This window comes from Pholis gunnellus, assembly GCF_910591455.1.
Source record: "Pholis gunnellus genome assembly, chromosome: 17".
In the NCBI taxonomy this organism is placed as follows: domain Eukaryota; kingdom Metazoa; phylum Chordata; class Actinopteri; order Perciformes; family Pholidae; genus Pholis; species Pholis gunnellus.
Window position 1 is genome coordinate 358,273 of NC_136544.1, and position 25,633 is coordinate 383,905.

At 41.6% G+C, this 25,633-nt stretch overlaps 1 protein-coding gene across 1 annotated transcript in view; it reads right to left on the reverse strand.

The window, feature by feature from the left end:
• Positions 1 to 23,263, reverse strand: part of tanc2a (tetratricopeptide repeat, ankyrin repeat and coiled-coil containing 2a) — a 36,249-nt gene extending 12,986 nt beyond the window's left edge. The window contains exons 1-13 of the mRNA XM_079177491.1: positions 23,172 to 23,263; positions 12,946 to 13,085; positions 11,876 to 12,044; positions 11,463 to 11,783; positions 8,078 to 8,203; positions 7,717 to 7,983; positions 6,038 to 6,174; positions 4,860 to 5,091; positions 4,580 to 4,752; positions 3,572 to 3,652; positions 3,299 to 3,499; positions 2,439 to 2,573; positions 163 to 359 (exon numbers count right to left, since the gene is read on the reverse strand). Coding sequence (XP_079033617.1) covers positions 163 to 359; positions 2,439 to 2,573; positions 3,299 to 3,499; positions 3,572 to 3,652; positions 4,580 to 4,752; positions 4,860 to 5,091; positions 6,038 to 6,174; positions 7,717 to 7,983; positions 8,078 to 8,203; positions 11,463 to 11,783; positions 11,876 to 12,044; positions 12,946 to 13,085; positions 23,172 to 23,241 — 2,249 coding nt within the window. The 5' untranslated portion in view covers positions 23,242 to 23,263. The remainder of the gene's footprint in view (positions 1 to 162; positions 360 to 2,438; positions 2,574 to 3,298; positions 3,500 to 3,571; positions 3,653 to 4,579; positions 4,753 to 4,859; positions 5,092 to 6,037; positions 6,175 to 7,716; positions 7,984 to 8,077; positions 8,204 to 11,462; positions 11,784 to 11,875; positions 12,045 to 12,945; positions 13,086 to 23,171) is intronic.
• Positions 23,264 to 25,633: the final 2,370 nt, after the last annotated feature.

Below are 25,633 nucleotides of genomic sequence, written 5' to 3' on the forward strand. Positions count from 1 at the left end.
TGGAGAGACAAAACAGACAGCTTAAGTGAAGATGTCCACACTTTCTTCCTCCTTTCTTCTTCTTTTCTTTTTCCTCTCTCTCTCTCTCTCTCTCTCTCTCTCTCTCTCTCTCTCTTTCTCTCTCTCTCCCCTCTCCTCTCTCTCCCCTCTCCGTCGGTGTACCTGGGGTCGCAGAGGAACCTGTCATCCTGACCCTCTTCTCTCCACATCAGCCACTCCCTAAAGGAGGCGTGGTTCAGCATCCTGCTGCCGTCGCTCCGCTGCAGCAGGAAGGAGGAGAGCTGCTCCAGACGGTGCGTAAACTCCCCCCAGTGCAGCGTCCCTCCGGTCAGAGCGCCCGCGTTCACCACCTCAAACAGCTGGAGGAGGATTCAAGGATAATTTGTTGTCATTATGTAACACAGGGGACACACAACAAAGATACAGTTGTAGCCCATTTGCAACACAAGAAAAGCATGACAAACAAAACAAAACAAAAACAGTAGTGCATTTTTGGAATTTGCAGTCACATTTCAAGTGTATTCATGTTCCATTTTCAATATGTACAAGATATGTCAACAAGGCTTATGGTGTGTTCACACTTAACGGGAAGAGGAACTTTTCACGTGACCTGATTACATACAAAGTCAATAAAAAATGCGAATTCGTGCCACGAACGACGCAAATAAGGCAAATAAATTTGTGTGACGCTGTGTTGCGGAAGCCTGTCAGCGTTTAGATTCTCATCCTACCAATACCATTAATGCTTTTAACATTATTATTATACTATATCCACTGCTGCTGTTATTATTAGAAGTCGTACATTTTCCATCTTTATTCTGCTTACTACTCTCATTCTATAAATAATTTCTGTCATATGCATTGAATGTGTTGTAACTCTATATAATGTTGTTCATTCTGTACACATGACATCTGTTGCACTTCTGTCCATCCTGATAGAGGGATCCCTCCTCTGTTGCTCTCTCTAAGGTTTGGTGTGAACAGGTCAGACCAACTTGAACACTGACAAAAGTCTACAGCCATGCTAGCAGCTCTGTGAGGCTGTACTCTGGCAAAGCAATGCTTTCAGCTCAATGCTAACGTCAGCATGCTAGCACGCTTCCGATGACAATACTTGCATGCTGATGATTAGCAGGTTTAATGTTAAGTGCTGATGGGAATGTCATTCGTTTGGCAGGCATTGGGTCTAAAACAAATTGGACAAATAAAAAGTCTGACCAGATGATGGCGCTGGAGGAAAAGTTAAGGTTGTAGCAATGTAATACACTAGTGCTGGGCGGTATGACCAACAATTTATATCACGGTATTTTGCACAACTCTGGCGGTACCACGGTATATCACGGTATTCTTTTCGAACTCATACACCTCACCATGAGTTCAAGTGTGCGGAAAAGAAACACTTTTATCTCAATGTTTTCGCAGCACAGGTTTGGGAATGCGGTCTTCTCAGCAATTTAAATTGATAAAATCAACCACAGAAACTTGACTTTCACATTTAGATTCCAATGAGTTCTGCTCTATGATGTCTTTCCTTGTCTCCCCTCCCTGTAACACGGTGTGGGTACATCTCACTGGAGTAAGGAAACGTATCAGAAGACCCTTATTTGATTGGCTAAACTGCATCACGTGACGTGATTTACAACGCATTGGCCTGTGTTTTTCCTGCGCCGCTGAACAAGTGCCGTAAATGCTAGAAAGGAGCGTGAATAACTCCGCTGCTTTAGGGCAAAGGCCCGCGACCCACTGAAAACGGGTCCGCGACTACCCACCAGTTGAGAATCTGTTCTATAGGATCGTGACGAGCGGTGAACAGCTGTTTGTGTGGCGTGTCTTCCGTCTCTTTCGGTTTCCTTCACCTACATTCCCCTGGGTCCTAAGCCCCTCCAAGTACTACGTCTTATCACCCTCTACGTACCAACGTACATTTATAACAAATACCACACAAATTACACGTAATCAGCGTTGCATATGTGTCAAACTCTATCGGTGCATCTCCGGTCTGTCTATGTTTATCCTGCATCGCTGTTCTGTAATGTAGTGTTACTGGAGGACGGAGCCTCTCCCAGCTGTTAGCAGACTGTTGTGCTAGCAGGCGAGTGAGCTGTACCCAGCATGCAGTTCGGCGGTGAAATTTTATAAATGTACAATTATTAGTGTTACAAATTGTTTATGTGTCACAGACTGTTGTGTCGTGGTGTTTTGCTCTGTTAAAGAGCGTTAGTTGTGGGTTGTTGATTGTTATAAAGTTATAAAGTTACGACCATGACTAGGGGTCCGTCTCAATACAGACAAGTTAACTAGCTCCAATGCTAATGTTTTTGGTAGTGAACATCATCTTTAGCAGCCTGTTGAAGACTGTCAACAGTATTCTGGCTATGCACCGGTATGACGGTATGTGGAGATTCATATCGTACGGGAAATTGAAACCGGTGCGGTACCTGCTGATCGGTCAGTGGGTGCAGCGACGCCACATTAACGTTGAGCAGTGGCAGAACTCTCTGAAAAGACGACTGGGTGGGAAACCGCATGTTGAGCTGCAGCAGGTAGACTTCTGCTAGACTCACAGGGACCACCTACACACACACACACACACACAGAGAGATTTAGAGTCTTCCTGTGAAGTGTATATCAAACCTAATACTGTCTGCCAAGGCAAAAAGGTAATAATTAAGAGACTATACTGGTACATAACTAAATGACACATCTAAATGAGACAGTAATGTATTATTTTATTTGTGTTGAAACAAATAAATAACTAATTGAGTAACAGTTTTTAGTGCTTCCTCATCAAATGACATTTCGATTACTTTCTGCCATTATTTTTAGAGTATTTTCCTGTGTTTAAAAAAGTCTGCTTATATGCGCTATTTTCGGTGGAAAAACAGCTTTCAGCACTTACTCGTCAGATAACATTTCAACTGCCATAAGCCTAACAATTTTTCTTGCACTTCAACTGACACTTCAAACCCTTTTAGTGGCTCAACTTGAACTGCCTCTTCAACTGCTTTCAATGCTTATAAACTGCAACTCCCATCAAGAGCTCACATGCAAATAAAGTTTTATGAAATTATATACATTTTTTGTTACGTTTAGAGTTTTTAGAATGTTTTAAGTAAGCTAGCACACTTTTTCCCAGAAGATTTAGCCACTGCTACTTCAACTATGATTGAATAAGAAACAAAGTAACAACCAAAACAAATACAAAGTAAGTAATTATCTATTATAACTGACTAACCTGAGTAACATAATTTTCCTACAATCTTTGTTTCATTTCACCTCCACCCCACCCATTCCTCACCTTGAAGCTGGAACTCTTTAGGACCAGGTATCCCCCCTCTATCAGATCCAGGGTTAGTTTCAGGTAGAGGTACGAGCCCTTGCTCAGGCTCTTCAGGTGGCCGATCAGCTTGGTCAGAGCCGTATTGTCGAGGCGACCATTGCTCAGCGACACGTTGCTCTGGATCTCCGCACTGCTGTGGATACGCTGCATCAGGTAACCCTGAGAAAGAAAGAAAAAATAAAGACGTGCATAGATGTACAGATAGATAGAGAGACAGACTGTGCATGTTACCTGCAGGTCCTGATCTATGGCGTTGTTCTCCTCCATCCTGTCCAGAGAGATGCAGTGAAAAGGTAGAGAACGAGCGATGTCCTGATTGACAAAAACACAGAAAAAAAGATTTAGTTTAGGTTGTTAAGCTCCATGAGTTTGTTGAAAGTGTTGTGTTAAAACAAGAACCCTGTTTAAGTCTTAAATATTTGCTACTTTAAGTATGATAAGAAAATTTATATTTATTCCTATCTGTCATAACCCTGCTGGCTGTTTAATATACTTTAAATGTCACTTTAAATGTTGCAGGAAAAAAGGGCTGACATGTAACCGACACGTTTGGCAAATGCAACGCTATCTCGGGTAACGTTGGCTAAGGCTGCTTGAGTGTTTTCCAGAATCCAATAAAGAGCAGGACACAGCCCCTCACGTTAGCTTAATCTCTGATAGCATCTACAACGAGCTTCCACACAGTGGGGAAAATACCATGTGCTTTTTTTAATGTAACCCGTAACCCTACAAACTAATGTAATGTAATGACAAATCTCTTTATCTTGGCTTCAACACTTTACTTTTCCACTGTAAGCTAGTTATGCTAACGTTGGCTTTACTTTACTACTGTAAGCTCGTTATGCTAATGTTGGCTTAACTTTACTACTGTAAGCTCGTTATGCTAATGTTGGCTTAACTTTACTACTGTAAGCTCGTTATGCTAATGTTGGCAGCTAACGTTGGCGCAGATAAACACACAGTTCCTTACACTGAAAGTCTTTGTATTGGGTTTAGTTTTTGTGCTCTTTGTGTCACGTTTAATTTTGGAAAGGATCAATAAAACATTCATCTAACATGCTCCAAACTCTTGTGATACCAAGTTTTGCTCACTACAGCCCTGTGCACACTGTTAGAGTATTTTTGCTGTAATTCTTGTTTGATTTTTGAAGAGAACTTACATGCAGCTTTAATAAATGCAGTTTAACAGAACATCCAACAGCTGTTGTCTGAGTTCTGTTTTTGTGTGTGTGTATATACCTGCTGACCGGTCCTGACAGTGGTTATGACCTTCAACCAGGAAGGAAATTTCTGGACATTTCGGGAAAGGAAGGAAGTCAGTGCGTCGCCGTAGTCCGGCCGGTGGAACTCTGCCTCATTCAGCCCATCAATCAGTATAATAAGCCCCGCCCCATCCACGTGCAACTTCCTCTCTGGAAAAAAACCCCAAACAATATAGAACAGAACACATTGAGTATTATATCCTTGACTTGTACAGAAGAGAAGCAAGCATCAAGAATACAGAGCATCCCCAGTGTACCTCTGTAGAGAGCGTCCAGTGGTTCTAGTATTCCTCTCTGGAGGGCGGAGCTCGGATCCTGGATGCAGGAGCGCAGACTGAGCGTGCTCTGTAGCTGTGGCGTGCGGTGCAGCAGCTCCCGATAGGCCGACAGCTGGGGGGCGTCACTGAGCATCGCCGCCATGTTGTGGACGAACTCCGGGACCAGGCAGGTGTGACAGTTATCAGCTTGACAGAAATGATACGCGACTACCTGCGAGGTCAGACAGGAAGAGATATTTGCATGGTTTGTGGATTTTAGCAAGACCTTTGAGCTTGTTGTTGCTGATTTCTTTACCAGCCTTTTAAGTTTCCACCGGACCAACAACAGGTTGCACTCAGCATCAGGTTAACTACGCTAACTATAGTATAGTGGCTCAAAACTCCATAAGATCTAAAATATTTTAGATGGGGTTAAAAGGAAAACTTTCTAATTTTCCAAAATATACATGCTTAAGGAGATTGATACACTTTCATTAATTTACGGAAAGCAACAGTAATTGCGGCGCATGTACATGCTGTGGCCGGTAGCTCCCATGAATTTTGTGACATTTTTGTCATAATTTCTTGTCTTTTTGTCTTTATTACTGGAGCACTTGTGGAATATGACATAAGAACTCATCAACATCGGAGAAGGAAGCGTAGGCATTGGATTCATTCGCAGGAGCGGACCTTCAGACGATCGTCTCAAACGTTTACCTGATGCCGAATTATTAATGTGAAGATGTCGATATTGCCCCATATTGTTTCCGTTTGTCACGTTTTACTTGTTTAGTGAATGGGCTACAACTGCTGGTGTGTGGATCTTGTTAGCATTGGAAAAAAACAGGCCAGCTGTTCCCCCCTGTTTCCGGTCTTTATTTTATGCTAAACTAAGCTAAGCTAGGCATCCTCAAACTCCAGGTACACATTTAACGCACAGGCTAAAGAGGGGCATCAATCTTCTCTCCTAATTTTCGACAAGAAAGCAAATAATTTTACTGAAGGAAATGTAGTGCATCACATTCAAAGTAGCATAAAATGCAAATACTCAAGTTGAGTAAAAATACCTAAAAAGTGTACTTAAGTGCAGTACTTGAGTTAATGTTTCAGTTACTACTTTCTAGTAATCTGTAGCGTGATACAGATTAGATCTACATTAAGTGAAGTGGGGATGGTACCTGTGCTGCAAGTCTCCTTAGCGCCTCCTCTTGTCTCCTCCTCATCTCTGGAGTCCCCGGACAGCTTCCTCCCGCTCCTTCGTCTCCCCCTCCTCCTCTTCCCAGAGAGTCGTGGGAGAAAGAAATGGCCTCTGCATCTGGAGTGAGGGAATAATAGAATATTTGTACAGTTTAAAATCTCAGAAAAGATGTAAAGACACAAACCAGCTCTGTCTTTCTCTCTGGCTGCTGCCTTCTTTACACTATTTTTTTTATCCACTGCATGATTTAATGGGTTTCCCTGCTGCTTGGCTCGGCCGTGAGTGTGGTTGCTGGTCGTGAGTGATTTTATTGGGTTCTGCTTGATGACTCAGCCTTCTCCTACAGACTGATCGAGGTCGTCTTCATGGCTGGAATAACTCACCGGGGGTCCTTTGGCAAGCATGCCACATCAGCTCCTGCCAACAATTTAATATGTCCCCTTCATGCATTGTAAAAATGATTCTATTTTTTCTATTCTATTTTCTAATGTACATGTTCTTACAGATTTGCCTCCGCCGATCCTCTGATTAAAGGACGACCCTGCTCTACCACTGAGCCACAGTTGCCCAGGTGGGCAGCGAAGGTTGTTGGTTCGAATCCCCTGGCCACATGGAACAAAAATCTGGCAATATGACAGCTGGCAACCAGATGGTGGTATTCTATTCTACTTTATCCTTTTTGCAAGTTATAAACAGGGGTGCAAACCTAACCAACAGTGAAAAATGGTTAAAAATGGCTTTAAAATGTGGAATTACAGTAGAGGATATAGCGAAAAAACTCTAGAAATAATGTAATCTGCTACAAAAGTAATGTTTAGGGTCCACAGTGTCTGGTTCAAGCTCCCAGGAACAAGCACAATTTGACATAGTGGCTAAAACGGTCTGTCAATTCAATTCATTTTTGTATTGCCCAAAATCACAAATTACTAATTTGCCTCAGAGGGCTTTACAATCTGTACACATACTTGAAGTCATTGGGCACAAAAATACTTGTTGCAATGGATCTTATTTTTATTCATAGGAATGACATTTTAATGATAATTTAACTAGTGCATAAAACAAATTTCAAACAATTGTAAAAGTGCCAGTTAGTTATTGTAGTTGAAGGATGAATGTGATGCATTGAGGTCAACCTCAGAATGACTTCAATTAGGTAATATTCTTCATAAATGTCATGAGATGAAACAGTCTGAGTATACTGTGTTTAAAAAGAAAAACAACATTTTAGAAGTACGGCTGAAAGCGTACATAATTTGCCGTTTTCTACTGGAAAAAAATGGAAATAAAACCTTTTTACCTATTGATTGATTAAGATGGAAGATTGTATTTGGTAAGACATATTAATATTGTGAGTTTTAAATTCATGATAATTTATGATTCTCTTGTATATTTCTGTATCCACCAGGTGTAAATATTGTATTTTGTAAAAAGTATATTAAAAAGATGATGGTAATAGAGTTTGATAGATTTCCGGTATTGACGATCCGGTCTGGTGTACGAGCTTAAACCAAACCGATGTCATTTGTCATTATGTTACTACACTTATATTACATTAGTAATGAGCAATATGACGATGTAATTAACATAACATGATTCTTTATAACGGGTAGCTTGATTGATATAACACTATATATATAAAAAAACTCTCTCTCTGCTTACGTTTAGCTGCGGTCTGGTTGCTGGTGGCGGTTGGCGACATGCGGTTTCCATGACAACTGAGCGCCACCAGACGGGTGACGATAGCCGTTTTGCCGAAGCCCATGTTGCCGACGATCACCACGCCCCGACTGGTTGCCGGGTCGCCACTGCGGAGACAAGCGTCCACTTCTTGGAAGAGCCACTCCCTGCCGGTGAACAGCCAAGCAGACGAGAGACCCGGAACCTCAAAGTGGAGGGGCTTCAGGTTGAGGGAGGGAGTGAAACAAACTGCAGGAGAAGAGGCGAGGAGGAGTATTGTAATACTGGTTGTAAAATAGTATGGCTTTCTTGTGTTTATGTGTTTGTTTGTGTGTGTGTTTACCTCTGTGGTCCTGTTGACTACGACTCCCAGAATTTTGCCTGGGCATCCTGAGGGACGTCCTTGAAGGGACGTGTCTCTGCTGCTCATCCAGATAGGCTAGATCTTCAAGGTGAGCAGAACTGGTGGCTGGAGTGAGAGAATGATGGAGAAAGTTTGTTTTCTGCATAAACAAAGTTTTAGATGGGCAAAAAAACCTTCTGGTTGAATCATCAGTACAAAAAAATCTTATCTTGTTGGACAAAATGTCCAAGCTACCTAAAAACACAAGCTTAAGAGATTTTAACGTTTTGTTCTACGATATAAAATACGTCATGAATTTTGAAGCTTTTACATGTTTTTTTAAAGAGTGGTTGCTAACAAGTGGCTAAATGAGACTACAAAACGCCATCACGTAGACTAGTTAGCCTTAACAACATCATAAATGTGGTGTTCATATATCTTGCTGAATAAAACACATTTTCAGTAATATTCCAAAAATCCAATGGAAAAATCCCATTGGCTTTTCGTCAAGGGAACCAGTGCGATGCCAACTTTGGTGCAACAGAATTACATTTAATCTAGGTTTGAGAAAAAACAAAAAATTATTATTATTATTAAAAAAAGAGGTTTAAAAAGAGAGAGGTTTTTAACTTCCTTAATCTAGTTTTAGGCTATAGTTTTACATTTTTGTGCAACATAATTCAAACTTAAACCACGATTTTATCGGGTTAAAAATGAATGCTTGCTGGTGCAACTCAGTTTTAACATTTTAAATATGATATTTTTCAGATTCAGGGTAAAATTTGACATTTGTTGCATTACATTACATTTACATTACAGTCATTTAGCAGACGCTTTTATCCAAAGCGACTTACAATAAGTGTATTCAACATAGGTATTCAAGCACACCTTTCACTTTCCATCTGCATTACTAACAGCTTTAGTTGTCCGACTGGCTTATTCTCCTCTAACAATGGCTGCTTTAGCTCATGAATATTGTAGAAATTAGCATCTGCAGAAGCTCCGTTTCATACTGAGAAAAAACATTTCTATAGATGTCAGTTTTTGAGCGACAACACAGATCAAAACGTGCGCTAAAACTGCCTAGCTAAGGCATTTTCTTTGCCCAGCTGATTGCCAGAAAGGCTTTTTGCTAATGAAGCTGCTGTTGATCACTTGCCGCCCATATCGGCCGATTACGAGGAGTCAATAACTGTATCAAACAGTCAATAAAATATTGTTTTCAATAAGGAGTGAGTCACCGCAACCACGAAGGGTCCTTGAGCCTACAGTTAGAAATGAGCACAAAAAAATATTAGGCTGATGGGTCCAGTAGTATTTGAGATTAGCCTTGGACAGGCAGACACACACACACGCATGATCTTCCCACAGGCTTATGCCTGGCGGAGAAAATAATTCAAACTAATAAAGAATGACCGGTACTAGATTTTCAGATACTGATATCAATACTGAAAAAAAACGAGTGATAATAAATCGTCCAATATTATTATATTATATATATTTACCTAATCCCATTAGATAAACTAACATTTCTGATAAGTAGCTGTTTGTGTGTGCATAAAAAAAGATACAGTATACTAACCAGTAAGCTTTCAAGGTGTGAACATACTCGGACCCAATGCCATGATCCAACTCTGTCTGGGGGGGTTATGTGACGGACTAGTTCGTCACATAAAACCACAACCTGTAGGAGCCACTGCATGAAGACTTAAAACAAGCGAATATCTAAATACAAACACAAATAGGGTTTTGACACTGAAAGGATTTTTAGAAGGAGTTCTAAAAATTGCAGACAAGAAATGTATTCCTTTTCTGATCTATCGTTAGTGAAGGGAGGGACAGGCAGGATTTGTAGGACATTGTCCTGTGGAGTACTGTGTCGTGATTTCCATTACAACCACAACTGATTTGAAATCTAACAAAACATGCATAAATATTGTTAACTTTGAGTTGTCTCGACTCCAGACAAAGACAGACAGACACCTACCCAAAGTTTGATCCACTCAATCCAGTTACAATCCGCTACAGCCAAAGAGAATGTCAGTGCAGGCTGTGCCTTGTATCCTGTGGGTATGTGTGTGTGTGTGTTTGTGTGTGTGTGTGTGTGTTTTGAGAAACGTCATACATGTCATTTCCTTCCTTTTTAGATTTTATGAGACACAGAGAGAGGAAAAAGAGGAAAGGGAGGATGAGTTCTGAACACGTTACCGAGGCACTGTCTGTGTTTTTCAGCCTGGTTGTTTTGTATCTGCACATTACAACCTACAAACAAGGAGCTCATAATTATTTTTAGAGATGTTAGTACGCAATCTGAACAGAGCCAGGCTTACTGTTTCCCCCTGCTTCCAGTCTTAATGCAAAGCTAGGCTAACCACGTCTTGACTGCAGCACCAAATAAGTGTATTTCAAAAAGGTTGAACTATTCCTTTAAGGTTAGGGTGAATATAGAAAATAAATCTGGGATATCTGTGCTCTTTTGTCTCATTAGGAACAGAGCTGTATGTGTTGCTAAAGCTAAAAGGAAAGAAAACTACAGATAGGTCAAGTATGTGAAAAACAGGCTGGGTATCGTTTCAAAAAATTACGATGCCAGTACTAATACCAGTAAAGTGATACCGATAACAATAGAGTACTTCATTTGATACCAATCATGTGAATGGAAGCTGGGTGTGTGCCCCACTGGCTAGCTAATCGCCGCCGCTCTGCACAGTGCTCATACAGACATTACCACGTCCAGCCAGATGCCTGTAAAACCCACCCTCCGGTTTCCCCTCAGCTTACTGATAGCTCTGTCAGCACTGTTAGTGTTGTCAGCACTGTTAAGACCGTTAGCTGCTAGCCACCGGCTCAGACATCTCCACCTTGAGAGCCGTATGCAGGCAATTCCAGCTGTGTGGCCTGTAGCTGCTGCGGTAAGAGAAGATAGGGTATCTTTAGCTTCTATATTGTGACATACGACGTGTATCTCGCTGCGTCAAGTCAAGCGCGAGTGCAGCTCAAACTGCGTCCTGTGTAAAAAGGCCCTTTAGACCCGGCACTGCCGCTAGCCACAAGTCTACTGTTCGGCTCATTTTCTGTAACCAGTGTAGCAATAAATAAGTAGGGCAGAATCGGCGAGCTAGCTAGCTAGCCAGCTGTCCACTAGTTAGCTAGTTGTCACTCATCTGTCAGTAGAAATTAGCTTTCCTATGCTTTGTAACAGTACTACTGCACTGCTCGTTTTAGTTGTTACTGCAAAACCTCACCTCAACAACAGTCCAACAGTCAAAATGGCAACATTACACATAATAATGGCCCCCTCTGACCAAACTGCTACGTTGACATAAATGGGAATGAGCTCTTTTGTCTAATTCTATTTCTATGCGTCATCCATTTGAAATCTTACCAGCAACTGAATTAGGGCGGGGCATAAGGTAGAGAGGGATGGAGTGGGTGGAGCCTGACGAGCGGGCGGAGCCAGGGCCTCGGTCTGGGTGGAGTTTGTTGAGGCTGTAAGTGGAGGCGGCCATGATGTCCTCCACCCTGTACAGGAAGCCGTCATTCACGCTTCCTCCTGCTACCATACAGGAAGAGGAGTTGGAGGCCACCACCGGCCGGCCCCCTTGCTGCCAGAGATTCAGGCTGCTGCCGCGGTAACCGTCCACAGGGTACTTGCTGCTGTCGTCCCGCTCTGCTGCCGACTCAGCAGAATAGCTGGTCAACGTGGCTGAAAGAGAGAGTGAGAGAAAGACAGAAAAAGTGAATAATTTAGCAATGGAAGTTTTTTTTTAAGAAGAAGCTGTATCTACGGCATGTCACCTATGATGCCGCTGTCTCTGCTCTCCAGTGTTGAGGTGGGGGAGGTGACGGAGGCGTGGTTGGAGGAGGCGTGCTTGTCGTTGTTGTTTCCCTCCCCTACTGCAGGAGGCTGCAGTGTGGAGCAAGGGGAGGTGCTGCTACTGGCCAGACTGGAGGAAGGAGAGATCCTCTGTGGGGGGAAAAGATGAGGTTTCATCCTCACTTTCTTGTATGTATACAGTTTGTATATGGAACAATGTCTTTAGTCATGTACACAGAAAAAGCATTTTTAAATTTCAATTTAAAAGAGACAGAAACAGAAGGACAAAATATGCAATTTAAAGAACAAATAAACATTTTACTTGATATTCAAGTTATGTGCTAAGAAATGTACAAACAATATATTCATGCAGTATAATGAGTATCTTAGATACAGTATCTAACATACAGATCACATCAGTTTTGCAAAAGACTAATTGCTATTTGTACTGACTCTTTGTGGTGGAAAGGAACTACCTGCATCTACTAGAGTAATGTATTGTAGTAAAATGTTAAGGTACTTGAGTACATTTGACAGTCACAATTCCGAATTACTTTGCATATCAATGTTATAAAAAATTACTTCTACCTATTAAAATAACTAATATGAATAACTAAGGTGAAAAAGACAGGATTGACATTTCTTGTTAAATTAAAGCTGGAAAAAGTGAGTTTTAAGTTAAGGATATTAAATATGCTTTAACATTATTATTATTTGTCCTTTGCCAAATACTCAATTCAGATTTTGGGAATATCTCTGGTACATACTGTATATTTATTTGGTTACAGTTTGTGAAGGGAACGGAAAAAATAACAGGAACACTTTACTTTGCAAAATAAATAAATAAATAAATAAATAAACAAACAAACAAACAAACTTACATTAAGCAATACAACACCTCCAAAAATTACAATATGGTTGAAATTACTTCTAAAATGTGAATTTGCTACAGGGCACAGAACCTTTTCTGTTTAAACTTGTTGTACAGGTAAAGCAGGACTAAAAACAACCTAGATGTGTGTAAGTGTGCATCCGTGTATGACTTGATTACCTGTTCATCATCCTGGGCGTGGTAAGAGGACCCCGGCTCTCCGCCGACTAACTTTTCCCCCAGCAGGAAGCCCAGTCTGGTCATCAGAGCATCAGCCGCCTCGTCTACTGAGGGTGGGGGTCCCAATTCCTGCTCCTCACCTGGAGAGAGTGAAGAAAAGCTTTTTTTATAGGGTCTTTCTTCAACACAATTGCACCAGGTCCGTACCTGATTTAGAAAGGTTTGTGTCAAATTGGATTTGGCTGTTCAATACAAAGACACAACATTTCTTTCTCTTTTTTTCATGTAGCGCACATAGTGGGCGCATTTCCTCCGAGGCGGTAGAAAGTCACCAGCTCTAGATCAACTTGGTAAACGGTAAAAGGGGCGGACCTTGGAGACTCTCCAGTCAACTGAGTGGCCACCTCCGGAGTATTTGACTCATCGACTTTGTTTCCAGTCTTTATGCTATGCTAAGCTAACCAGCTGCGGCATCATATTCATCACGCAGACATCGAGAGCAGCATCAATCTTGTCATTTAACGTTTAAGTGCACTATCCCTTTAATACCAGCTTTGTATTACGGCCCAAAAAGGCCTTGCTGCCAAGTACAAATAGAAATGAAGCCACACAAATTGAATTTGCAGTGGTGGAAACACACTGACAGAAATGCAGACTTGACCACTGGAACAACCCAAAAAGTAGAGACCTCAGTGAGAGTACGCTCTGCCTACATTACATATACATATACATATATATATATATACAAAATGTAAAAATAACTTAAAACACATAAAAACCATGAACGCAAATCCCACAGGGAAGATTTTGTGGGGAACAGTAATTGATCTCCACATTAACATATTCACTATTATGACATATTTGCCAAGAATAGACACACACACACACACACAAGGCTGTAACCCACAGCATGAAAGCTCGTACTCTGTCTCTTTCTCTAACAGTCTGTAATTACAGCTATAAATTGCTGACTGTAGGATTAAATACTAGAAAAACAGACACACACACACACTGAAAATAAAACCAACCAAACACAAAACACACTGAGGAGCACACTGTGTGCACACATGCACATACATGCACGTGTGTGTGGTTAGCCAATAACAGGGTTTGTGAGTCATTTTTAGAAGAAGAAGAAGAAAAATAAAATGGAAAGATCAGATATGGAGAGCGGAGACTTTAACATTTCTGTCTCTTTAACTACTGTAGCTTCTGATCCCTCTGTCCTTCCTTCCTTCTTTCATCCCTATATCTGATTATCACGTCTCTTCATTCTCTATGCCATTTAGTTTGGCCATTCTGAACAGCTATATACACTTTGGTTTTCAGACATGGTTGGAGAACACGTTGAACAACCTTGTTCGTTTCAAGTGTGGCTGCCTCGATGCTGCCTTTATCTCTGGTTGTTTTCAGCTCTGAAGACAGTCGAGTAGGAAAAAGCACCACAAAGGAGCACAACCGAGTGAAAGCGTGATAGATGGGAGGGACAATGGTATGTAACAAAGAAATGTGTTGTTTGTGACACACTTAAGTGGTTTTGAATAACAAAAATGGCAGATGTGGTCGCGACTCTAAAACCAGCTAAAAAAATTATCAAAAAAATGCTCTAAAATAAACTCTGATTCAGGATTCTGTGAATTTGCTTATGAATTTGTTTGCCAATGGTGAGCTGAAGCGCTGACCTTAGACAGCATGGAGAAAAGGTGAGTGAAGCTAGACCTGCTAGCTAGCTTGACTCACCCACTAAAGCCGACTGGCTGCCGAAAGATACCACTTACCTAATATCACAGGTTTTGGCGGGTGGGTCAAAAAGTGACAAAGCAGCATTCAGAGTAGGTTATTAATAACACAGTTACAAACAAACATATTTTTGTGGGTTGGGCGAAGCTTATTGGCTCTCATAACGGGTCAGGTAGATTCGAAAATGCCAAGCAGACAAGTCTCGATCCAAAACGAGTGAATCTCGGGTTAGTTGACCCCAACCGACAAATTCTACTCATCCTGCCATTTAAGTAATAGCTAAGTCCCCAAGCTTCCTGCACCATATATTTCACGAGGATGCAAAGCATTGTTTACAGCAACAAAGACGCTCAGTTTGTCTTCAAACTTTGACAAACTTTCATTCTGTTCCTTGTTTTGCTACACTCAGAAACCTACAGTATGCCACTGTGTTTTGATTGAATCACGTTTCTCTTTAGTTTCATGTTTCTGTATTTGATGTTAAAACAACACATTTTTATGAATAATCGATTGAAGTAAAGGCAAGAATATCAAACCTTATATCTGGTTTTCCGTGGGACACGGTACCTCCTCAGAGCTATTGAAGATGTATACAGCATCTAAGACAAGGACAACTGTCGCCGATAACAACTAGGCAAGATAGGCAATTTTGTTTCCTTCAAGCAACCTGACACTTGGAAATTCCTTGGTGGCAATGAAGGCCACCCAAGTCGGACTATGAACAGGTAGGATCTCTATAAAAGCTGGTTGACTTTGGTGGTAGCCTTAACACTGTTTTGACTTTGATGTGAAATTAGAAGAAGACAAATTATAGTTTTGTGTAATGTAATTAATGAAAATCTATACAGAGTATAAGTACTGGTGTGTTTACAGCTGTTTTTTAACTACAGCTACAGAATTGTCAGACCTCTGATAATAAATCAGCCCACTAGCATTTAAAACAGCTAACATTTGCAGAGAAATACATCAATGCCAATGTAACTGTCACAATTAGTGGACTTGCTAACTAAGTGGATATTTTTACGTCAAGTTAAACAAGTAAACTTTGTCCTGCAAACCAATGACCAACAGCAAAGTGTCTTCATAGCACTTAATGCTGACAGCTAACTATCTTGCTAACAGTCGGAACGCTTGCTAGCTCAGAGAGCTTCCTGAGAACCATCCTGAGAGCAAAATGTCAGGGGGCAGTAAACAGCCCAGTAGAGAAAACAAAGAAAATCAGAGAACTTGTGACTGACAGCTGGCTAGCATGTTAGCTGTTTGCTCGCCAGCTACCGTAGTTCACCAACTAGTGCTGCAAGTATTTCATACCTCACCAAGCGTGGATAAATTTGTCTGTGGCACTTTTCTGGCATGACCAGGCTGATACAAAATTGTTCAACAACCACATTGACTGCCTGGACAAGTAACCATTTTGTAAATTAAGCTAACGCATTTTGACAGTAAGTGACTTGTGTTATAGTGGAATGTGGATACATCAGAAAGCTATGCAGTATAATGTTTGCAAGTGCGTAAGCCAACTACTGTAACTTGCTTATACATAGCTTTCATTAGCATGCTAATGACTAACTTCATCATCCATGCTAAAATAATCCTTTGATATGCTGACATGACATGCTGTAGCTAGCAAACAGGCATTTTGTTAGGATTTTGGTCCTTGTGGTGCCAGTAGTTGTTTCTCGCGGGGAATGTTTCAGCTATTCAGGGAGACTGATGGAAGAACCCCTCTATAGACGTATTTCCATTTAATTGTGAAACAAATTTTAAACCAACTTTTGAAATGACTCAAAAAAGGAATGTGAGTTAGGCGCGTTTCCATCAGCTGGTTTGGAGCGAATAAACTCAGCTACAGCGTAGTTTGGTCAGAGGATGGGGCTTTAGGCTACGCTTGGCTATAATCTGCCAGTGAACAGAGTAGAAGAAGTAGAAGTTGTCAAGCGGAAACCAAAAGAGTCGCCTCGGCCATCTAACCATCTACGAGAGAAAAATGGAGAGAGGTCTTTAGGGATTTGTTTCCATTGGGCAAGTTTTATTCATGTCAGCTAGTATTGGCCATGTTTCATGATGTCCAGTGGTGTATAGTAATACTTCGTTACTGTACTTAAGTGGTTTTTTTGGATATCTGTACTTTACTTTTCTATTTATATTTCTGTTTACTTTCACTTTTACTTCACTACATTTTGCAAAGAAAACTGATACTTTGACTCCGATACATTTCCCTTGAAACCTTCGTTACTCACTACAAAATAAAATCTATCTTTAGAAAAAAAATGAATCATGAGACCAACGTCGGGGACTGTGGTGGAACACAGACTGCAAGGGAGCAGGTTTGGCGAATCAGTGGTCCTAGCTTGCAAGGTAAATCATTGGTTAATCACGTTAATGCGCAACTGCAAACAAGTGCTCTCAAAGCCGCGGTTTTTTGATTCCCAGTGATGCCCAGGATGCTCGCTAGCGAGCGACTACATGAGTAGAATTCCACTCTACGATGACTGATTTCATGATGGAAGCAGAAATGGAAGCACCTGCTGCTCCCGCAACAAATGACGGTGGTGACGAAGACCAACACCGTGGCCATATTTGCGAAAAATGTTTTCTTATGTTCGAGTGAAAGATTCTTCGTACCAGATGAAGTGTCTCTTACCAAAGCTACTGAACTATTGACATTCAAAAACTCCCCATCCAACCTCAGGAAACACATTGAGGTAAATTAAGATGAATCCCATGAACCGCAACGTTAATGTTTAGTTATCATAATTATCATAAACCTGTTAAGACATCTAGCAGTGTTTCCCACAGGATTGGAGTATATCTTTGGCGGGGGAGACAGGTGTCTGATCTTCTAATTTAGCTATACATGGTGTATGTTAGGCTAACGTTCGCTAGCTATTGTAAATCAAATGAGACAATTAGTGTAGTAGACAGATCGCTAGCGAGTTAGTGAGCTGAGGAAGTGTTGACAGTTGTGAGATGTTGTTGATTTGAGTCATCTTAGCTATAATCATTGCAGCACTAGTTGGCTAACGTTAGCTAACTTAACGTTAGCTAGCCACCACACCATAGGATTGACAGGAGCCGCGAGAGCGCCGCATTACGATTTGTAGTACTTTAGTATTGATCATGTTTTGATATTTGAGTCATTTTGTGGATGATCAGATCGAGTTATGATGGTAGCAGTCACCCAATTGCAGATTCAGCTTGAGCAAAACCTTTGCCTGTTGTGTTCAAATCAGGCTCATAGGAGTTTACAAGGCAGGTGTCCTTTCTCAAAACACTGACCTGATGCATCAAGTTGATATTTTTTGCTGAACACAATATTATGCATTTGCCCTCTACATCCTCTAGTCAGAATGAGCATACTTATAAACACACTGTTACCACTCCTTCATAGTGTCATATTGCTTTTCGGAGAATTGTGATGATAAGTTCATAGTAGATGCAAAAGTATACTTATGTACAATATATTATGTTGAACATTGTTGCTCCTGGATGGATCACAGCCAACCCAATTATTTTCAACACAACTCCTTGTCCTTGGTCATGGTGGCCACAGCACTTAAAAGAATAAACTTCATAATTCTCAAAATTCTGACGCTTTGCTTTTTTGTTAACAGCATTACTTGTACTTTTACTTTCAATACTTAAGTACATTTAATATCAGACAATTACTTTTGATACTTAAGTACAGTAAATATCAGATACTTTAAGACTTTTACTCAAGTAGTATTCTAATAGGTGACTTTCACTTTTACTGGAGTCATTTTTCGGTAAGGTATCTTTACTTTTACTCAAGTATGGCTTTTGGGTACTTTATACACCACTGATGATGTCCGGAGACGAAGACATTTGCGCGTTATGGGAATATGTGACAAGACGCGGCAGCAGAAACAGCTGCTCGGTCATGTGAGTTAGATGTTTGCTACATTAGAATGTATTCTGTAATGGCGATATAGGCAATAATCCATTCAAAACATCGCCTCTTTTTTTATCGAATTGCAATACTTCAAAATGGAAATGGAAACACGGTTTGTGAAAAATTACATTGGCAATGAACAACAATGAAACATAGGCTAACAACGGACATCCACTTTCTCTGGATTCTCACTGTCCACACTCACAACACACATTTCCCTGAAATATACAACCCTAAATATAATTTAATATCATTAGCAAATATGAAAAATACTGACAGTAATATAGTAAGTTTTGACCCTGGTGGAAAGCCGTCTGCTTGAAACAAGAACATCGAGAGAGAGAGAGTTCTTCACTCTCACCTTCTTCCACACTTCTTCCTCCTCTCTGTGCACCACCGGGACGATCGTACCGTTCCCGACATCGGTCAGGGACGTCCTCGTGGGACAGACAACAGCAGGCGTGAAACAGCAAGCGCCGCAGGAGGGAAGAGGCGCGGCCGACGACCATCGCCGCCGTAACGTCCCCGCCACAGCCGCCCGCCGGTCTCCCCGGTCGAAGGACGGAAGACCGCTCATGCCGACACCACTTGGTCCTGGAGCGAGCGCACGCTTTCAGAATAGCCGCCGTGCAGTCCATCGCTGGCTGGCGGTGGGGTTCTGATTGGTTCAGAGTGGTTCCATGTAGAGGACGGAGTCAACAAATCAAAAGGGCTGTTTTTACCCCCCAAAAAACAAGTCAATATCTTCTTTTTGGTCCCGAGCTCCTCCTTCTCCAAAGCACACAAAGGAGAGGAAGATGAAGGGTGAATGATGAGATAAGAGGAGGAATAGACTCTTCAGGAGAAGAAAAAAAACACAAGAAGTTCTCTAAATTCTGCAGCAGAATGCCGTTAGTAAGCAGGATAGTCAAACATGTGAATGCTGTGGTAGAAAGCCAAACTCCTCATATGTTCAGTGAAGGTATGTTGTTACTTTCAGAGGTGAAACCAGAATCCACACGCTTTTAAACTCAAACACAGCAGATCCTGACGATGTAATCATCTGGTTATTTGTCCTTTGTATCCGAAAAAAGCAATCCATGCAATTCATTCACAGGTAGAGCCTCCTCAAAACCGTGCGAAAAAGAGCAACCAGCTTCTCAAGCATGACAAGGAAAGAGTAGATCTCCTCTCGAGTTGATATCCTCTTCGATCAGGAGCACAATAAGTAAAGTTTCCAAGTGTTGTGAAGAGTTTTCCTTTCAGCCTCCATATCTGGTCTGAAAGACGACCTCCCTCGTTCGACTGCAGGGCAAATCAAAACCTCCCCTCCTCCAACCCAAAAGAAACCACACACACACACACACAGGAGAGAAAGGGAAAGACTGCAGGAGGAGCTGAACAGGGAGAGTAATCTGTTACATGTCGAGGAGCGCGAGGAGAGCTTGGGGAAGACAGCTCAGACTTCTTTCTTCTAACGGAGGAAAAACACAGCCGGAGAGAGAACCCTGAAGGAAGACTCGGCAGACCAAAGAAATGCTGCAATTAAACTCCTCCAAGAACAGAGGAGCGTCTGACCACAAATCACAGTGACGATGGAAGGGTGTAATCCACTTTAGCCCAGAAAATGTGAAAAATGTTGAAAGCAAAGTTCGAACAAAGAGTCAGATTGAATTAAACAACATGTTGCTGGATAAAAATCTGCTCCAAGAAAAATGTGTTATAAAATCAGAGTTGTTTTCAACCAACAGAAAAACCTTTTTCAATAACAAGAGGAAAGGTAGAAAGATGGGGTAAGGGTGAAAAGTTGAAAAAAAGAGTTGGACTAAGATTTACAGTCATCCTGCTGTCCTTGAAAAACAGATAAGTGAGGGGGGCAGAAACAAATCTGGCCAACAAAAGCAGAGAGCAGTAACAGGAGAGGTGCAGTTGTGCAAAGGTTTCAAGTTTTCAGGCTGGCTGACAAATTGCGTAACCGTTGACTGTATACGAGAGGTGGACGTAGTCACCGTGACGTCACCCATTGGTTTGCAGACTGCTGGTTTGAATTTTGGTCGACGCAATGTTGGTTTTTGGCCTTCACCATGTTGGTTTTTGTTTTTGACCTTCACCATGTTGGTTTTTGTTTTTGGCCTTCACCATGTTGGTTTTTGGCCTTTGCCATCTTGGTTTTTTGCAACCAGAAGTGAAGAGAGAGGGTGGAGCCAGGTACAACCGAACGCTGAATAAGACATTTTCAGGTGACCAATTTGTTACAATTGACTTTCATGAACTAAAAACACGACTGAAAGGGGTTAAACTTCTAAGACGGAAACACGGACATCTCCCAGACCGGACAACGCTGTGATAGCGACCTGTCAATCAAAAGGTGGCCCGCCCTAAAGCATACCCTGCTTTAAGATCCATTTGACTTTAAATGGACCATCATTTACTAAATGAACATCATGCTGTATTGAAGAAGGCTTGAAATTAGAGATTGAGACCATAAACTCATGTTTACAATGTTTACTGAGGTAATAAATCAAGAAAGAAGTAGAGTCATTTTCTCATAGACTTCTATACAATCAGACTTCCAGAGGAGTTGCCCCCTGATGGTCATTAGAGCGAATGTTTTAAGAGACTTCCTCATCAAATATTGGACTTCACCAGATGGCCAGAAACATGACTCTAAATGAATGCTAATGCTGCTCTATAATAAGAATTCTTCATATAGAAAATCAGATGTCAAAAAGTCAGATTCAGGTCTTAACTCAATCAGATGTGCAGTTACAGCAATGACAGGAGTCAGGAGAAGGAAGACAAAATGGAGGAGGGAGTTCAAAAACACAGAGAAGAGGTAAAGGGGTGAAGAGAAATAAACTGAAATCAGAGCGCATGTGTGTGTGTGTATGTGGGCATGGTGTGCTGACTTTAGGGAAGTTGCCTCGGCTCATAGCGTTCCTGTTTTGAAAGAGCGCGAGACACAGAAAGAGGGTCGGAGAGACTCCACATGGTTATGTTTAGGAGAAGTGTCAGATCAACCGTGAGGAGGAGGAGGAAGAGGAGGAGAGGTTGGTAGAGGCTTGGGTTACACTCTGTGTTTTCTCTCACTAAGGCACAGAGGGACGATCAAATGCAGGGTCAAAGGTCACCCCCCCCTCTGCTGCCAGACACAGTGTAACAGGTCACAGCTGTGTATGTGTGTGTGTGTGTGTGTGACAGAAAGGGAGACAAAAAGAAACTATTCTAGCCCTGGTTGTGGTTTCTCCTTGATTCTCTCTTGCTCTCTTTCCAATTTGCGAATGAAGCGACGCAAAAGCGGGAACATTTACTTCTATTCATAGAATATTGTACAAAACTCGGTGTAAAGGTTCGTCTTATCCTCACCAGTAAAAATCACATTTCATTGTTTTACAATCTATTCACATGGAATGTACGTGCATAAACCACAGATTGTCTAAATTGTAGAAACAATAATGTTGCTGCCGTATTTAAGCCAAAATGTCGTGATTTTGAGTGTCGATGGAACAGCTACAACGTTAGCCTAGCCTAGCTCTGATCCATCCGAACTCCATTCAGAAAACCAGCATTTTAACAGTTGTTTGCGTGTCGTCTTGCGGACGAACCTGAAAAAGCATTAAGTCAGACTTTTTATAAACCAGCATCATTTTGTAGTTATTTTGTCATCCTTTTTATCCGTTAACTGCAATGAAATCACAGCAAACATCTGTTTATTTTAGGGTCATACTGCAGGGTTTCTAGTGTGGGTGAAACAAATAAAACTAAAAATATATAAATGATAAAGGAAGTCAGACTCGCGCGAGTAATGCAAGGCAAAACATTTGCTTTGCGTTTGGTGTAACCACAGCTCGTATCCTGATTGGTGCAGAGAAATGCGTGACATCACCTTTTTCGCAACTGAGCCCACCCACTTTAAACCAGCGAGAAGAACGGAGAAAATACAGGAAATCTCTCGTGTAAAATTACCGAAACCAATCCAAACATTGGCACGGAAATAGTGTATTTATGTAGGATCACATGATCAGCCCAAAAAGACTTTCCCCCCATATACTTGCATTGAGAAAGAGACGTCTGAAAGTCAGCAAATATTCTTTTCTCCAGATAAACCAACTCTTCATTACGGACGCTTAAACAGCCCTTGTTTAAATCATCAGGTTCGAAATGCTGTAAAATTCAATAATAGCCGAATCCAGAGTAATTATCCATCCTCAGTTGGGAGGCAAGTTTAAAGGTAATGCTAATGCGCTTGCTCTGGGGGCCAATGGGTGCAGAGGATTGCTGGAAGATCCGGGTTATTACACACCCAGGACATTTTTTTGGACTCATGCCCCACTGAGCAACTTTCATAGGAATGAACCAGGTTTCCGCCTCTCACGCTGTATCCAGTTGTCTTTACACATCCATGTGTGACACTGGCACGCAGCCATGTTTGTTCTGCTAATGTTAGCGTCATAGCTACACAACAGTTCAGCTGGAGATCCGTTTCTCCCTCTGTTTGATGAGCATGCTGTGTTGTTTGTCTTGTGTCAATGTGTATTCCCATTTTGGACTCTTGTAAGTGATAGATGAACTCAGATAAGATAGATGCTCCTACCAGCTCTTTTTACCAGACGAAGGTTGAGGAGGGGAGAAGAGGGGAGCGAGCGGCTGAATCCCTCCATCATCCTGACCTCTGACCCCTCTGACTCTATGCCACTGCCGCCTGTTGAAAGAGAGAGGGAATCAAAGAGAATTTGGAGATTGAAAGACATCGTCGTATGAAATCCTGGAAACCACCAGAAGAACATATCTGCAAACTGCCAACTAGAGATCAGAATAGAGGTGCATTTCTGTAAAACACCCTTCTGACATGACTGTGACGGGGTCCACTACATACATAATGACAAATGAAGAGTACTGACCAACGTTGTTCTTGCGGGTTTTGCCTCCCAGCAACATCTTCAGGCTGTTTCGGAACATGTTTGCTCACGATGACAAGTCACGAACACACAGACGCCTCCTGTCAACACACCCTGGGGAAGGAGAAAGAGAGAAATAAATACAATTTATTGTTTTCATTCCAGCTGATTAGTAATGACCAATCATATTCATACAGGTGCCACAATACCCTTAAGAGTTCTCACTTTAACTCTGCCGATACTCTCATGCCGAAGCTATTTGCTGCCGCACCAGTTTGACCTCCTCCTGGTATTGTTGATTTAACCAAGATGTGACGTCTTTGTGGAGAATTAGTTCTCCCAGCGACGCCCTTGTTGCTGCTCATCATTTTTAAGAGCTCCTATGGTCCTCAGAATTGATGCAGCGGAACCAGAGATATCTTTATTTTTCATGCCATGCCTTCTTGGAGTCAAAAACCTAGCACCTTCACTCGACTAATAGACTCCGGTGCGTTATGTTGGTGGCATCTGATGTAGCCTCGAGTCTCAAGCAACTATGAGTAGGGGGGCAACAGGGATCTGGTAAATTGATCACTTCTTTCTCACTACCCACGTCCAGATTTATTTCGTTTCCCAAATTTGACAAACCTCGTGACCTTCGGACGGAGCCTGCCTCGCGTTCCCGCGTTTTCAGTCTTTATGCTAAGCTAAGATAACCCCCTGCTGGCACTAGCTTTATATTTAATGTGCAGACAGCACGAGAGTGGTCTCAATCTTCTCATCGAAGTCTTGGCAAGAAAATGAATTTCCCAAAAAATGTCAAACTATACCACTGTTGAAGCCATTATGTAAAGAACATGTGATGAATCTTACATCGTTAAACTATTACGTTGTTGTTTGTAAAAATAATAATAAATTGAGACCCTCACGGTGAAAACCGATGCAGTTTTGTGGCTCTCAAATTGAGTTGGATCTGTAAGGTGGAAGGGTTAGCAGCGCAGGTTTTTGGCAGGTCTGCCTAAGTTGGACATTTTTAAATGCACAAAATGTATTTTTAGTGTGCTCGTGTCAGCAGTAATTACTTCAAAAATATCAACAGACTGATATAATCTTAAATTCCTGGTCATACCTGCATACAAAATGCCAAAATCAATTAATTGTGTTAGATTTGCAGTAGATTCGCTGGGAGGTGAGACCTGGGTTTGGTTTAAAAATGACCAGTAACCTTACGTGATAGTGATCCCCAGTATAGTATTTCAGCAGAAACCCATCATGTGAAAGGAAGCTCTTTGTGTGTCCCGCTGGCTAACCAATCCACACTGCACTGTGCTCATATGGCGGTTACCGCTGACAACACTGGCCCCCGACCCACAGTGGCAGGACTGCGTTGTCGCAGAAGCTCCCACCTGTTGGTTCTCCCGCAAGTCAACACTGTTAGCTCCGTCAGCACTGTTGCTGTTAGCGCTGTTAGCTAGCTGCTTGCCACACACGTGTGCAGGCTGTGTCGGTTGTAGCTGCTGCGGTAGTGGGCCAATCACAGGTTGCATTGAATAAAAAGAACACTTAATGTGAAAAACTATTTTTTCGAGGCACAAAAAGGATTGAATGCAGGTATTGTTTGGATGGAGACGTTTCGATACTACCCTTTACTGGGTAATTTCGTCCGATACCTTATTAAGAAAGGTACCCAGCCTTACAGACAGGGGAACTTTGACTCGCAAATTTACGCTGTAGAGCAGTAACAAACCATCTGGACAGCGCTGACCTTTGACAATAGAGAAAGTTATCGTAGCTTATTAGCTTTTGTTTTATTAGTACTTTTATTCAACCTGTGTTGGAGTATTAACTGGTCAACAAAAGAAGCATGGTTTAAAAATAGCTATGAGACAGGAGTCGATGGCACATACAGCTTTTGAATACTGAAATTACTATCCCATTACCAACAAGCTTGCTATCTGTCAGTTAGCAAGCAGTTAGCAACCGAATTTACCACTTTAATAAAACTCTTTATTGACTGAAATTATGTACAACCATGAGAACAAAATATCCATGATTCGTACGGATCCCTCTCATGGTTCGGAAAGCATGTGCACCGCGGATTCATTACACAGTTTAACCATCATAATGTGAAATGAAGCTTTACTGCCAATCGTCATCGGCCAATATCCAGTAAAAAATC